Raw genomic sequence first — 16308 nt, forward strand, 5'->3', positions numbered from 1 at the left:
CTTAAGGTAAGGCATAGCTTTTATTGTCATTGTTTTCTAAAAAATGGGACTATACTGTACATACCATTCTGAGACTTGTGCTTCTCACTTAAAAACGTCTGGAATTCCTTCTAAGCTGGCACGTGTGAATCACCTCCACCTTGGTTCAGCTGCAAAGAGCTCTGTGTGAAGAGTTCCGAATCTCCCACTTGCTGAGTGGGGTACACCCAGAGCCATGCCACCTCTTCTCTACTGACAACTCCACCGAGAGTAATCCTGACCCATCTGAGTCCTTTGCTTTTAGGGCACGGTGGGGTGGGGGGTGGGGGACATTATGTGCAGTTAAGAGGGTATTTTTTTAAAGTGCCACTTTGCAGGGAGATGGTCCTTTGTTTAGATCTGCTCTAGAAACAGGTTGGTATGAAAGGGACTCCATTTTCTTAAGTAAGGCTGTTTCATTGTAGGGAGTTGGTAAGTGAAGTTTTCTTCCCTTTTGCTTGTGGATGAGGCTAAAACGTCAGTAAACTTCCATTATGTTGAATTTGAAGAATGTTTCATTTACTTTGTTGTTATGGGAATATGTTGAAATGACATCACACACAAAAAAAAAACCCCACAAAAAAACAGGGCTTCCCTGGTGGCGCAGTGGTTGAGAGTCCGCCTGCCGATGCAGGGGACGTGGGTTCGTGCCCCGGTCCGGGAAGATCCCACAAGCAGCGGAGTGGCTGGGCCCGTGAGCCTGGCCGCTGAGCCTGCGCATCCGGAGCCTGTGCTCCACAACGGGAGAGGCCACAACAGTGAGAGGCCCGCGTACCGCAAAAACAAAAAACAAAAAACAATATTCAAATTCTGTAGGTTCTGGAAATAAAATAGAAAACATGCCTAAGTTTCTCTGGTTAATGATGATGATGATGGGTTTTTAAATGACATAATGGTATTTAGTAATTTTTTTAACACTTACCATATGCCAGGCACTGTACAAACTCTGAATTGCTTATCTAATTTAAGCCTATGAGACGGGCACTATTATTGTTCACATTTTACAAATAAGGAAACTAAGGCTTAGAGAAATGCACTAACTTGTCTAAGATCACGCAGAAGTTGCAGATCTTCATTCAAATCCAGGCTTTGATTCCAGAGCTCATACCCTTAACCACTGATTGATACTGGCTTCTGTTACATTCTTCTTAATGTTATTAGATATTTCAATCAAATAGGAAAGTGAAATACACCCAGGTCCACACCACTCAAATAGATATTAACATTTTTCCTTGTTTAGTTCATACATATTTTTTTTAAAGAAATAAACATTTTAGGTGCAACTGAGATCCCCTGTTTACCCCTCTCCTATTCCATTCTTGTCTTTTTGTCCATTCTACAGGTAACACTCATCCTGAAATTGGTATGTCTTCTTCCAGTCTAAGGTTTTGTACCTTTACCAGATGTGTTCACCTTCATAATTCTGTTTAAACAATAGTTTGTGCAACAACCGTGTATGGTAGCTGTTATTTTCCTCATTTGACAGGTGAAAACACTGAGGCTTAAGTGACATGACCAAAGATCACATTGCCCGGAGAGGGCAGAGAGAGGACTGGATTTCTAGGATATGGATTCTTTTTTGAGGTTCTGGGATGCTTTTAACTTCTCCTTTTTCCCCTCCCCACGCAACTCCTGGGTGATTAGAGAATTTAGGTACACTTCATTTTGATATTTGGAATGTGGGAAAGGAGGACAGTTGGAGTTTATCATTTTCCATAAGAATGGTAAAAAAAATTTCCTTTCCTCATATTCCCCAGGATGCACTTTGTGAGTTTTCTATTTATAAAGTTTTCATGGATAGGGTTAGACAAAAAAAGCCTTTTCTATTACTTAACTGAAAGGGCATTAAGCCAGGGGACACGTCCTGGGGTGTGGTAAATGCTGTGTTACCCTGAGCCTGGTTTTGATCATGGCGTCTCTTGTCATGGATTTTGCTATGTGTGCCAACTATTGTTATCTGCCCAGTCAGGTCTTGGAGTACAGCCAGATATAACTGGCCAGTGACCAGACTAGGGAGTGGACATCAGGGGTCATAGAGATCAGTGATTCAGCAGGGTTGGGGATATCAGAAAAAGTCCTAAGGACAGCTCTGATGCAGTGGATGCTTTATCATCATCCAGCAAGTGGAGATGGTGGTAAGCCTGTCTCACCAAGGATCACTGGGGATTTATTTCTGAGAGCACCTAGCCCAATGTCATGTACACAGTAGGTGCACAGTCAGTGTTTGTTGAACTTAAATCTGGGAGCCAGAATGTATATGCTGGCAGTAAGCGTCAGTCGATTTCTTGCTCAGGAGTGAGTTGAAGTTTTGCAAATCAGGATACCGACAAGGGGTGGCAAGTCACTGATTCTCAAGGGTGAGAGAGGGCAATGTCACTGGAATTCAAGGGTCCCAGATGGAGCCCCTGTCGTGGAGAGCCAGATGTGGGCAGACTAGTGGTCCCTTGGTTGTTTTCCTACTATCTGGTGGATTTTGGTGGCCTTGGCCAATAAGGTGGATTCAGGTCACTGCAACCAAGAAACCCTTAACTGTATCTGTGCTTTAAGAGAACGTTATCTGTATTTGTGTTCATTGCATGGGGGACAATGTGGTGGAACAGCTTTGAGGGCTGGCTTTGAAGCCACACAGACTTGCCCTTGAACCCTGGCATGTGATTTGGCCCAGTACCTCAACTGACTTGAATCTCAGTTTCTTCATCTACAGAATGGGAATATTACTTAGCTCACAGTATGGATATGAGCACTGAATGAGAGAATACATGTACAACACTTAGCATATAGCTTTGTGTGCATTAAGATCCCCTGATCAATTAATGGTAGCTCGTAATGTTACAGAGATGCTCTTATATCTTGTTTGTTGAATGGGAAAGAACTGCAAATAAAGGAGGTTGTTCTAGTGCAGTACTAGAGTGTCACCTCCAGAGTCAGATGCTTGGGTTTAGGTCTAAACTGCATTACTCACTAGCTGTGTGACCACGAGCAAGTTGCTTAATCTCTCTGTGCCTCTCTATTTTCATTTGCAGAATTGAGGCAATAATAGTACCTACTTTATAGAATCATTGTGAAGATTAATTTATAATTTGAAAAAAACAAAACAAAAAACTTTACCAGAGCTCCTGGCACACAGCAAGCACTATTATTAATATAATATAAGCATTATTGTTCACAGTTAATTATTACAGATAGTTATAGGGAGAATTATTAGAGGAGTGTGAAAATAGAATGTGCTCTTCATGAAGTAGAAAGTTTTCCACCACTGGAAGTACTTAGTGGGGTTGTAGTTTTGGGGATTCAGATGTTGGGAGGATGGAAATATTAGGCAAATACCATGCTCCTTCTTCCATTAGACAGGAGGCACAGTATGATGGCTGTTTACGTTCAGATCCTGGCACGGTTACTTACTAGCTGTGTAACTGTGGTCAAGTTACTCAGCTTCTCTGTGCCTCAGGTGGGCCACTCTTCTGTAAAATGGGATAATTGAATTTCCCACCTCATGCGGTTGTTATGAAGATTAAAAGGCTTCATATATGAAGAGTGCTTAGAACGTTTTTTTATTCCAAACCTGAGATTCTTTCTCTCCAGCCTCCATTCCTTCCTTTCTCTCTCCTTCCTTTTCTCCTTCTCTCCTTCCTCTACCTTTCTGTCTTTCAAAATAGGAACCACTTTGGGCCCCTGTTGCTTTAGAACTTTCTTTATGACCTGACCCTCAAGCTGGCTCATGACTGGGAGGGTTGACTTTGCATTTTAAGTTGTTTGTTTTGGAGCTTGCACGTATGTCTGTTGAGAACATATTTCGACAACAATCTGTCAGCCCAGTAATGAGGGTTTGCTAATGAGGCGCCTGACAGACGCTTTTTATTTACAGAGATGACAAATGCCACTACTTGGCTGTGCTTGAATCATTTCAAAGGCCAGTAGGCTCATTATAGTCATCAATACTTGCTATACTGAGGTTCATTTTGTCCGAGGACTGTGTATAATTTGGATCTCTGTTAATTGAGTCATTTTTGATATTCCTGCAAAGGGAAGAATCTCGTAAAATTCCTGTCGTTTTACCCATCCCTGAACTTGTCTGTTTTGTAATGACTAACTTCTGCAAATCACATTTTAGACACAATTTGCTGCTGTTAGAACTGCGGCCATTATTTTAGGATGTTCGCCAAACTCCCTCAGACATTCTCAGCCTTTCTGTGTCCCTAAGGCAGAGGTTGAAAACATGCATATGAACACAGGAAGGACCCAGGCAGTTAATGGAAATAAGTGAGGGGCTAGGTGGAGGCTGGTGAGTTGGAGGCGCCGGCTTTGTCTGATGGGACCAGCTGCTTCTCACCACTAGCCAACTGCAACCATGCGGGAGCACTGGCCACCATCTCTGGGCCTCCTGTTCTTTCAAAAGAAGGATGAAATTTGCATTTTTATGTGAAATCCCTGTATTTGTGGATGCTTTTTGGAGATGTTGGCAACTAATTCAAGAAACTGTTGAATCCTAGGGCTTTGATCTGTACTTAAGGTCTAAAGCACTTCTCAGTAGTTTCTTTGCCAGTGAAAAACAAACAGCAACAACAAAACCCAGCAAGGAACTTGTACGAATAGATGAAAAACCTGTTTCTTTGTTTTCTCTTTGCAGACTGGTATAGGGGATACCTTCTAAAGCACAAAATGTTGCAGGTGAGGTCAATTTGTTTTTATTTGGGACAATATTGGGTGTCTGTACATGACCCTGCCAGCCCCCTGGGCACTCATCTCCCACTGTTGCTCCTCTGCAGACTGATTGCATTCCTCCCTCCTTGTGTCCTGTGATTTCCTCGCTGTGCCTCAGTGCCTTCCCCTTTCACTCATTCTTTAAGGTCAACCTCCAGAGCTCTCTTCTCCCTGAAACTTTTCCTAATATGCCAGTCACATATGATTTTTCGAGCCCCGTGGAATCGTGCATTTTTTATTTGAAATTTATCTCCTACTGCCTTTCTTTAGCATTGCTTGGGGCATTCATCATTTCCTCACCTGTGTGTGCAACATGACTCAGAAGGGACAGGTCCAGTCTCCGCCCTCAGGGAGTTCCCCTGCCCCAGCCCCACAGCACACCGCCATCTCCATGGGAGCAAGCGCCTGCTTTGCTCATCTCTCTACATCTCACATCATCTAGCGCAGTGACCGGATGTCCCCAGTGTACACGCTGGCTGAATTTATGAAGGAATTTCCAAGTAGTTGATCAACTTCTCTTAATGGAGCTAAGCTTATAGAGCAAGGAAATAATAGATGCTTTTTCCTTCCTCCATCATGAACAATAAAATAAATCCAAAGAGAAAGAGATCTCAAATCAAAGCAACCCATATGCAACCAGGGACACTGTTGCCTCAGGACCTGACCTTTCCTGACTGTGAAGGGTGGCTGCTGTCCCGGACAGGAGAGACGAGAGGCAGAACACTTTTCTCCCTTAGAGTGAGTCTTTCAGGCACTCCAGCCTTGCCCATCTGATAGGATGAGTGTCCGCAATGGGGTTGGAGCATCCTTTGGAATCTAGGGCTACTGTGGGATCCTGAACAACTGATAAAGAACTGGAGAGGAACCAGACCTAAAAGAGTAGATTTGGCATGTACCACTTGTTCTCTTGCAAGACTGAGATTATTCCTGTAAAGTTTGAGGTTTTTACCAGCTAGCAGCTTTTGGAAAAATCATGAAGACCTGGGGTCAGTTTTTTTCTGTAGGGACAAGTCATGCTATCTCACCTTGTCTTATCTTATCCCCAACAGGGCATTTTTCCTAAATCCTTTATCCACATCAAAGAAGTGACAGTGGAGAAAAAAAGGTATTTGCCATCCTTCCCCACACTTGACCCTCCAGTGGCTCATGGATGTCACTGTCCTGTCTACTTTGAAAACCTGACTTGGCAGATGTGAAGGATGCTCAGCCGATCCGTCGTCTTTGTGCTGTGTTTATTTATCTTCTTTCCCTCACTGGATGGGAGATCCAATGCAAATTGATTCGTGTTCAGATCTGATTCTGATGGGGTATTAGTAAATTTGGAGAATCAGACTTTTCACTGGCAGCTGCCTTTGAACTGAATTAAAGTAGATTACTCCTGAATAATGAGCTTGGAGGGCCCACCCAGTGAAGGAGGACATTAAAAAGGAAGTCCCTTGCATCTGCATAATGTAATTAGTGTCGATATTAGAGGCGGTTTAGTCTCCTGCCAGGAAGGCCCCTCTCAGCAGCTGTAGCTTAATGCAAATTTGCCAACGTCTTATCTTGCTAGCACCTGGGTCTCAATTTCACACCATTTTCTCTCGCACCTTAAATAGAAATATCGAGAACATTATTCCTGCAGAAATTCCTCTGGCACAAGAAGTGACAACGACACTTTGGGAATGGGGCAGCATCTGGAAACAGCTCTACGTGGTAAGACTCAAAACCCTGCTCCCTGGGATGGAAGCTTCTTGCAGTTTTTGGCTTGGTTCAAATATGGAATTTAGCCTTGACATAGTATAGCAAACAGTATGAGGCTATCAAGGCCCAGAGAAGTTAGGTGACTTTCTCAAAGCTATACAGCGAGCTAGTGACAGAGCCATAGTGAATGGGCATCTGGTGTGATCCTTCTGTTTTTTTTAAACTACTGAAAAAGTCATCAAACTTGAGTATGCTTAAGAATCACCTCGAGAGCTATTAAAAATTCAGCTTCCTTCAATGGGGCTCTGCATTTTAATAAACTTAGAGATTTTGATTTGGTGGTCTGCCGATAACACGTTGAGAAATACTGTTCTCGTATATTAATTAACTAATGAATGTTGTCCTCAGATCTATGAGGGAGCTTTGACCCTGGAAAACAAAGAGCGTATTTTATACGAGTTTTCCCTGTATTGAAGTAAATCTAATTTAAAATCCTCCTTTGATGTTTCTAAAACTAATGAAAGTGAGCAGCTAAGAAAACCATTAAACTGAGAGTGAAAATGTCAACCAAGGCTTACTGCATATTTGTTACAGCATCGTGTACACCTGCTGTTGCACACGCTCTGTTTGTAGAGTCACATTTTATGGTCATAAATGTTGACTCCCATGTGGATATTTCATAATATATGGTAATGGGCATATTCAGTTACCATTCTATAAGTTTCCCAAAGGTTGTTAGGACAGTTTTGGGGGCAAACAGCAGACTTGAGGCTAAAGTGATTTATTATTTATTTCTACCACCCCTTTTACACATCACATACACAGGCACCGTGGAAGCTTGGCATTTTCCTTAAGAAATCTTTGAATTGCAAGTCAATCATGCCCTTTACCCTAGTAAAGTGATCCTTAAACCTCCAGTTTCATGATTCTTACCATATCTGCATACCACCCATGAAGTATTTACTTAAAACCTAAATTGTCTCCCTTTTTAGTAAACTTAAATGACTTACATAAGGAACTTTACAACATGCTGTGTCATTCCAACAATCCTCCAACTCTCCAACACCAACTGGATGCCCTATAATTCAATTCAATTCAGTTCTAACACTGACTCCCCAGAGTTTAAGGGCTCAGTTCTACACGACTGCCCTCTCTTCAGATGCCAGTTGCAAGTCCCGGGTTCCAGGCTCCCCACACATCTGTCCAACTTGGTACAAATTCGGGGACTCCCACAACACCCCTCCAACCTCACCTCAGGTTCCGTGTGTCGTTAGAACAACTCATAAAACTCAGGAAAGTACTACTTTTACAGTTTTATTATAAAGGATACAACTCAGGAGCAGCCAATGGAAGAGAGACACAGAGGAAGGTACTGGGGTAGCGATGGGCACAGAGTTTCCATGCCTTCCCCAGGGAAGGCGTGCCACCCTCCCAGCACATCATTATGTTTACCTTCTGGGAAGGTACTAGAACCTCGTTGTTCAAGAGTTTTTATCCGCATTTTATTAATAGGCATGATTAAATGATTGAATCAAGTTCCAGCCCTTCTAACCTCCCTGGAGGTTGGGGGTTGGAGCTGGAAGTTCCAACCCTCTAACCACATGGTTGGTTCCTCTGACAGCCAGCCCCCATTCTTGAAGCTCTCTAGGACTCATCTCATTAGCACAGACTCAGGTCTGGTCAAAACGGGCTCGTTGTGAATAAGAAAAGACACGTCTATCACTTAGAAAATTCCAAGCATTTTAAGAGCTCTGTGCCAGAAACTGGGGAGAAAGACCCAATAGGTCTTTTATCACTTTTATCACTTCACACGTGCTTCCCAAATGCACAGCCAAAAGCACTTGGCACAATTAGAACATTATTCAAATAAATACATGAAAACAAAACAATGTCATCAAGTAGTACCTGTCAAAAGCTCGGAGCCAAAGAACTTCTCTCTCTTTTCGTTAAAAAAAAAAAAAAGAAATTAACAAATGTGAGAGAGGGGTTAAAGTCATATTGCCATGAAACTGCAACTTTCTCTTGCCCTTAAACAGAAGGATGGGAAGAGACTAGAGGAGACTCACCATATGGGTCCCTAATATGTGTCTTTGTACCACCAAAACCATCTCATGTCCCTTGGGTTGTGTGTATGTTACACTTGGGGGAACACTGCCCTAGAAACATGCCTTTTGCACCAGAGCAGTGGCCCTGGTTCTCAGCCTTAAAGGGCCTGGCCTCTGAGACCTGCATTGCAGCAGATGTTCATGGCATTCCTATTCAACATGTAACTTTTTGGATAAGAGTCAGAAATAACCCCTCTTTTTTTAAACCAGGAGGTGATTGGGATTATTACTTTTGCTTTTGAGAAACCCCTGTGGCCCTGGGGGAGGAAACATGTCAATGACTCAGACCACCACCCAATCCCTTCACAGCTGGGTAGGGGCCAAGAGAGGCACTCGAGCCATGGCCCCTGAACATGCATGCTTGACTTTGGCCCAGTTTGCCAGATGGAGGCCCAAGACCTTCGGTGCAGGTGACTGCGATTGTTTCCTGTTTCTGCTCCTAGGCCAGCAGAAAGGAGCGGTTCCAACAGGTGCAGTCCATGATGTACGACCTGATGGACTGGCGGTCACAGCTCCTCTCAGGAACTTTGCCCAAGGACGAGCTGAAGGAACTGAAGCAGAAAGTCACGTCCAGAATTGACTATGGCAACAAGTAATGTCTGTTTCCTCCAAAAAGATGTTTTCTTTCCCCACCCACCCCACTTCTTCCCTTTCTTCCTATGAGAAGCTAGGTTTCATTTTTAGATGCGAGTTTGCCACTTTCTTTTTGGGAGAAGGCTGTTACCAACGACCGTGCTTGTGTGCCTTTGCTATCACCCTCGCGGGACCCAGGGACATACAAGCAGAGAGAGCCTTGCTTATCCAGTGGTTATTAGCCGGCTAGAGATTTAGGACACTCATTTAACCTACTTCCAAGGGGCTGGGGAGCACAGTCATGCTGGTTCACTTTCGGCTTAGTTGTCATTTTATTCCTGCATTTACAAAGCTCTCTCTTAAATCCCAATGTGAGACTTAATGTCCCTTCCTCATGCTACATTAATCTAAGCCACATGCCATCAGCTAACTCATATGCACAGTTACAAAAGCATTTCCTCAAAGGGAAAGAAGCAGAAATTGGTTAGTTTGAATGCTGTGAAGTTAAGGAGAGTGTGAAACAATTTTTTGAGGCAGGACAATGCACTAATGATAATAGTAATGATAATAACATTATAACTAACACTAACACCTAATCCAAGCTTATCATGCACCAGTCTTTAGCTTTGTGTTTCACATCCATTGTCTTATTTAATTCTTTTTTTTTTTTATTTTTAAATTTTATTTATTTGTTGGCTGTGTTGGGTCTTTGTTGCTGTGCGCGGCTTTCTCTAGTTGTGGTTTGTTGCGGTGTGCAGGCTTCTCATTGCGGTGGCTTCTCTTATTGTGGAGCACAGGCTCCAGGCGCGCGGGTCTCAGTAGCTGTGACTCGCGGGCTCTAGAGCGCCGGCTCAGTAGTTGTGGTGCACGGGCTTAGTTGCTCCGCGGCATGTGGGATCTTCCCGGACCAGCACTCAAACCCGTGTCCCCTGTATTGGCAGGTGGATTCTTAACCACTGCACTACCAGGGAAGCCCCTCTTATTTAATTCTTATAACAACTCTATGAGGCATGCAGTTTTAGTATCCTCATTTTTTCAGATGAAGAAGGTGAGGCTCTTAAAGAGGTTAACTAACAGGTCCAAAGTCACATAGCTAGTAAATGGCAGAACCAGAATTTAGACCAGGCAATCTGACTCTAGAGCCCCTGGGCCTCACCATTATACTAGTTGGATAACATTTGAGAACTGTAAAGGCCCTCCCCGTCCTGATTATGTGAATGCTCTCCAAACATCCTACTTATTTGTTTATTCATCCCAACAACAAACATGTATTAAGCACTTATGATTGGCCTGATTTCCTGCTAGGTTTTTTGAGGCCACAGAAATAAAAGTTCCTGTACACTAAGGGACCACAGTCCAGTTAAGAGTGAGCTACAAGTAAACTATTGATATGTATTGTGGTAACTTTGATGGCTTAGGAGGCAAGAGCATTCTTAATTCAATTTGGAGAAGGAAGTCAAGGAAGGCTTCCTGGAGGAGGTGACCACAGTTAAATTTTGAAAGATAAAGAAGTGTTAAGTAGGTTTTTAAAAAAAGGGAGGCTGAGAGTGCATGAGAAAACATAGCGTGTTCAGAAGACTGCAAAGTGGATCAGAAGCCTGGAACATAGGGCCTGAGGGGGAAGTGGAAAGAGCCTATTAAGTGGGAATAAAAAAAGAAATTTTCCTAGCAGCCAGGCTTCCTTGCCTTTGTCACACGCACTAGGAAGATGATCCAAAGAGGAAAGCCAATGGGTCCAACTTATGGCTGCTTCCCATCCCAGGAGCACGATCCCTCTGCTGGTTCCCCTGCTGGCAGCCGGCAGGCGCGTCCAAATCTGCTTATCGTGCTCATCATCCCAAAGTGACAGGAAGGGTTTGCTCTGCAGCTGTTGCTGCCATTGGTACAGTGATATCTTTAGCTGAGCATGGTTGCAGGTGGGACGTGGGAATTGAGGACGTTTTGCTGCTTTGCAGTAATGGCATCTGTGACCTTCAGATGTTTCCTCATGGGGGCTTCTGACAATAAGGACCAAGGATGGAAAAAATGGTCACCACTCTTAGGAAGCCTTCCCTGATTTTCCTCCACCCCCCCTGGCTGGGTTAGGCACTCTTGCAGGCCCTTAGCACTCTGACCAGTAATTACCTCCTTACTGGCCTGTCTCCCATGCTGTGTTGGGAGCTCCTCTAAGGCAGATTCATTTCTATGTGCTGGGCATAGGATCTGCATGCAGTAGGTGAATGGTGGTGAAAGGAGAAAGAGGATCCTCCCTAAATCAGCCTCCCTCTACAGCATCGCCTGGATCAGCACCGTGCTTTCAGTTTCAGTCATTTGCCTTTGGGGAAGTGAGAGACATCCTCGGAGACAGAGGCCCTGAGCTAAGGGGCCCCTTGTTTCTTGCTTCACTTCCCTGATGACTTCAGCTGGAAGTGAGAGAGATTTGTGCACCTTAAATTAATATAGGCCTGGTGTCTCGGGGGTTCAGAGCTCTGATATGGGATAGGCAGTTTCCTGCAAACCAGAAGGCCAGATTTCAGGTCAGAGTGTCAGGAACAGCATGAGGACCATCAGCCTCAGGCTGTGAGAGTCAGGGAAGCAGGACTCTGAGTCTTGGAGGACTGGTCAGAATCAGCCTATTTCTTCCCCCAGAAATTCCATTCCTTCCTTCAGCCATCAAATTTTTGTCGAGCACCCGAGAGGCCCTCAGCACACAGACATTTACAAAATACAGCCTCTCTATGCAACAACAACAACAAAAGGCAAGCAAAGAGAACTAATAATAACTTTCTGAGTGCTTACTGTCTGCCAGGTACAGTTTTAAGCACTTTCCATGCATTAACTCGGTTAAGTCTCGCGACAACTCTGTGAGGCAGGTACTATTATCATCCCTATTTCTTAGATGAGGAAATGGAGGCTCACAGGCTGATTAGGTCATTTTGCCCAAGATGCACTTGAATTTGAACCAGGTAGCTTGGCTCCAGAGTTCAAGCACTTAACCACTGCATTCTACTGCCTCCTGTGGACTATGAGGATTAGTAAGAGAAAGAGAAGTAAGCAGACAGTTGAGTAAGAAGTCACGCGTTTCATGAGAGGAGGAAGCGTGAACAAGAGGGTGGGAGGAGACAGGGCAGGGGGTGACACCTGCCCTGCGTCACACAACACTGGCAGGAATTATTAGGTGAAGAAATTTAGAGAAAGAGAGAGAGAGAAGTTGAGAGGAGCTGAGAGATGAGCATGAATATGGAGAGGAAGGTAGACAGGGGCTGGAATCGCGAGGGCATGAGTACCAGGTGGAAAAGTTCAGATTTGTCCAGAGAGCGATGGGGAGCCACAGAAAAAGCCATTTCTGTTTTCTTCACCTTAAAAATTTTTATTTTTTTGAAAAAGGCATACAGTGAGGACTTCCTTCCCTGCCCTTGTCTTGGGTTCATTTTATCACTTTCTTGAACAGAGAGAGCAGTGGGGCTACCTTCTAAGGAGAAACTGTCAAAATGCTCAGTTCTCCAAAATGAATGGTTTGCTGTCCTATTGGGAAGAAGCCTCTCCCGATCTTGGGTCATGGGAATCCCATCAATCCTGCCCCTTGTCTACTAAAGCTTCCAAGTTTCAAATGAAACTGGTAATGGACAAGCTCTTTGGTATCCAAGGAGTGAGGAATCCTCAAATGATTCCTTCAAATCCCAAGACAGCTGGACCCGGGAGAATGTTTTATTCATACATTTTAGAACCGAATCCACTTTGATAAATCTCGAAGAGAAAGGAGCTAGAGAGATCTCGGCATTAAATTACGTATTGGCTGTGCTTCGTCTTTTCCCAGGTCGTGAGAGCCTCTGCTCAGCATTAGTTGAATACGTTTATTCCCCCGTAGCATTGCCCATTCAGCAGCATGGCTGTGCAACATTATGAGTCATATCTAGTTGGAAGTTAATTTCCTAATGAATGTGGACAAATGGGTGAACTTTGGCTCCCTTCTGTTTGCATTTGGATGACATGAGAGATGTGCCTCTCAATTCAGTTGACAAATAAGAGATGAAAACGTAGTCTCCTTCATCTGTCCTTGCTGCCCTGACCCTGTCTGGTGCTTGGTGGTAGTGGTGCCTAAGCAGGACCACCGTTGTTCCTCTCAGAGTCTCCATCAGCCCACCGCCCCCTCCCCTCTTTGTATGGACAACTGAGGTCCTCCATGTCAACATCAGATGCAAAAGCAGCTTCAGGTTAGGACCTGTGCAAACATAACCCCTGTCCACAAACCCAGTGCTGCCTCTGCGAGCCTCCTATCTTGAAAGTATACCATAAAGGTTAAGAGTGCAGACTAGGATGCCATATTACTTTTTACTAGCTATGTGACCTGGGGTAAATTATCCTCAGTCTTTTCTTCATCTGTAAAATGCAGGTATTAATAGTACTTCCCTCACAGCGTTGTTACAAGAGTTAAATGCCTTAATATGTGTGAAGAATTTAAGGTACCTCTTATCGCAAGTGCTGTGTGACTATTTTGCTGTTACTAGTATCATTGATGCCAATCAGAATGGCAGATGCAGTTGAAACAAATCAATACCAAACAGGGAAAACCTTGTGACCTGGAAGTCACAGAGCTAAAGAGCACACTCTGGGTAACAATGGATATATGTGAGATTTCTCCCCAATGACTATTTTCAAGGTATCATTGAATAAGCGGTACATGAATACCTTCTCTGCATATGTATTATATATCGTACTATATTATGTTATGTTATATAAACATTAAACAAATAGAGATAAGGCAAAATTCTCCCTTGACCCCTCCACGCCTCCTAGTCCCAGTGCCCTACCTCTCCTCGCAGGCACGCATGTTGGTAGTTTGGTGCATTTTGTCCATACCTTTCTCTCTGTACATGCACCCAGGTAACATACCTCCCTTGGTTTCTTTGTTTGCTTGTTTTTTACTTAAAACACACTGTATGCATCTTTCCATGCTTGATTTTTTTCTTCACTAATACATATCATTAAACATATCAAAACTATATCATATTTTTAAAACCCAACTACATAGGATTCCATTACAGATGACAGTTTGTCATTCCCCCTTTGACTGACAGTTTAGTTTTTTTCAACACTTTGCTGATGCAACACACATCCTTGTTCATTGTTTTTCTAAGTTCAGTATCACAGGAAATACACATTAAAATTTTCTTAATACACACTACCACAGTACCTCCCAGAAAGGCTGAGCTATATCAATGTGACTCCCAGCTGTGTGCAAGGCTGTCTGTATAGAGCTGTGCTATGGGAGCCTATGATCCTCAGAAATCAGGTGAGCTTTCTGGTAGAAACTTCTCACCAACGTTCTACAGGCTTCAACCTCCCTTGATTTATCATCTCACATTTTTGCTTTTCAGAATCCTTGAGCTTGATCTGATTGTCAGAGATGAAGATGGAAATATCTTGGACCCTGATAATACCAGCGTCATCAGCTTGTTCCATGCACACGAAGAAGCCACTGATAAAATCACAGAGCGTATCAAGGAAGAGATGGTGAGCTTTGTGAACTAGGCTTGGCCAAGTGAAGCAGGCTTCAGCACATCATAAGCTTAAAATAATAATCTAATTAACCAGACTGTATATTATTCAAAGGGACATCTGTCCTATGACCTGAGATCATCAGTAACCACATGCATTTTATTGTGTTTTTGTACTTGGATCTTGATTCATTCCACAACCAGCCCCCAGGTGGTTTAATGCCAGGCAAGTTTCCTGTTCTCACGGACCTTTTATATTCCGGAGAGGAAAAAAGAAGAAATGTTAAAAATGTAAATAATTCCAGATGGCGATAAGTTTCTAAAAGGCAATCAATTAGTGTTATGTGAATCAGAGTGAATCAGGAGCTATTTTAAAAGGTACCATCAGGAAAGGCCTCTCCCAGGAGGGACATCTGAGATGACACTTGTATAATGTGAAGGCAGCAGGCCTGGGAAGATCTGGGGACAAGATGTTCAATGCAGGGGGATCAGCAAGTGCAAAGGCCCCGAAGTAGGACTGAGTTTTGAATGTTCAGGGAGTAGGAAGGTCAGTATGGATGGGCCATAATGAACAGTGGAAGAGTGAAGGCAATGCTTTGGAGAGGTAGGTAGCAGGAGCCAGTTCTCATAGGACCTAAGGGTCATAGGGAAGAGCTAAAATATTATTCCAACTGTGGTAAGAAGCCAATAAAAGATTCCAAGGAAACAGTCTTTACAAGGTTAACATAATCTGATTTATGTTTTTAAAAAGTATTTTATCCACTGTGTATTGTTTGAAAGCAACTTTATTTTTAGCTCTACTGAGATATAATTTTCATACAATAAAATGAATTCATTTAAAATTACAGTCTAATGGATCTTATTAATACATAGTGTTGGGCAGACTCTACCGCAACCAAGGTATAGAATAGCTCCGTGATCCTAAAAGTTTCTTTGAGTTCCTTTGCAGTCAATCCCCTTCCCCAGTCCCAAGCCCCAGGCAACCCCTTTTGTGAGACTATATTTTGTCTTTTCTAGAATTTAATAAAAATGGAATCATATGTCTTTTTTTATAAATTTATTTATTTAATATATATTTTTTATTTTTGGCTGTATTGGGTCTTCGTTGCTGCATGTGGGCTTTCTCTATTTCCGGCGAGTGGGGGCTATTCTTTGATGGGGTGTGCGGGCTTCTCATTGCAGTGGCTTCTCTTGTTGTGGAGCACGGGCTCTAGGTGCGTGGGCTTCAGTAGTTGTGTCACGTGGGCTCAGTAGTTGTGGCGCACGGGCTTAGTTGCTCTGTGGCGTGTGGGTTATTCCTGGACCAGGGCTTGAACCTGCATCCCCTGCATTGGCAGGTGATTCTTAACTGCTGCACCACCAGGGAAGTCCCATATGGTTTTTGTGTTTGACTTCTTTTACTCAGCATGCTGTTTTTGAAGTTCATGTTGTTGTATGTATTAATGTTTTTTCCTTTTCATTGCTGAGTTGCTATACCATTGACCAGTTGCCAATGGTATATATCATTGATCAGTTGTTGAATATGTGGGTTGTTTCTAATTCAGGGCTATTATAACTAATAACACTGTGAACATTTTCATATAAATCTTTGTGTGGGCATATGAGTTTATTCTTTCTGGATAATAATCGTTGGAGCATATGATAAGTACATATTTAACTTTTTCAGGTCCCAAAAGGCCTGTACAATTTTGCATTCCCATCAACAATCTATGGGAGTGCCAGTTCCTCTACATTCTTGTTAGCACTTGATA

At 43.2% G+C, this 16308-nt stretch overlaps 1 protein-coding gene across 7 annotated transcripts in view; it reads left to right on the forward strand.

Moving 5' to 3' along the window:
- DOCK2 (dedicator of cytokinesis 2) overlaps positions 1 to 16308 on the forward strand; it is a 405468-nt gene that overhangs the window by 26520 nt on the left and 362640 nt on the right. For all 7 annotated transcript variants that reach the window (XM_029217458.1, XM_029217457.1, XM_029217460.1 and 4 more), the window contains 5 exons: positions 4646 to 4686; positions 5769 to 5824; positions 6318 to 6414; positions 8951 to 9099; positions 14438 to 14573. In XM_029217458.1, the coding sequence (XP_029073291.1) occupies positions 4646 to 4686; positions 5769 to 5824; positions 6318 to 6414; positions 8951 to 9099; positions 14438 to 14573 (479 nt within the window). The remainder of the gene's footprint in view (positions 1 to 4645; positions 4687 to 5768; positions 5825 to 6317; positions 6415 to 8950; positions 9100 to 14437; positions 14574 to 16308) is intronic.

This window comes from Monodon monoceros, unplaced genomic scaffold (genome assembly GCF_005190385.1).
Source record: "Monodon monoceros isolate NGI ecotype Baffin Bay Population unplaced genomic scaffold, NGI_Narwhal_1 Super_Scaffold_12, whole genome shotgun sequence".
Classification (NCBI taxonomy): Eukaryota; Metazoa; Chordata; class Mammalia; order Artiodactyla; family Monodontidae; genus Monodon; species Monodon monoceros.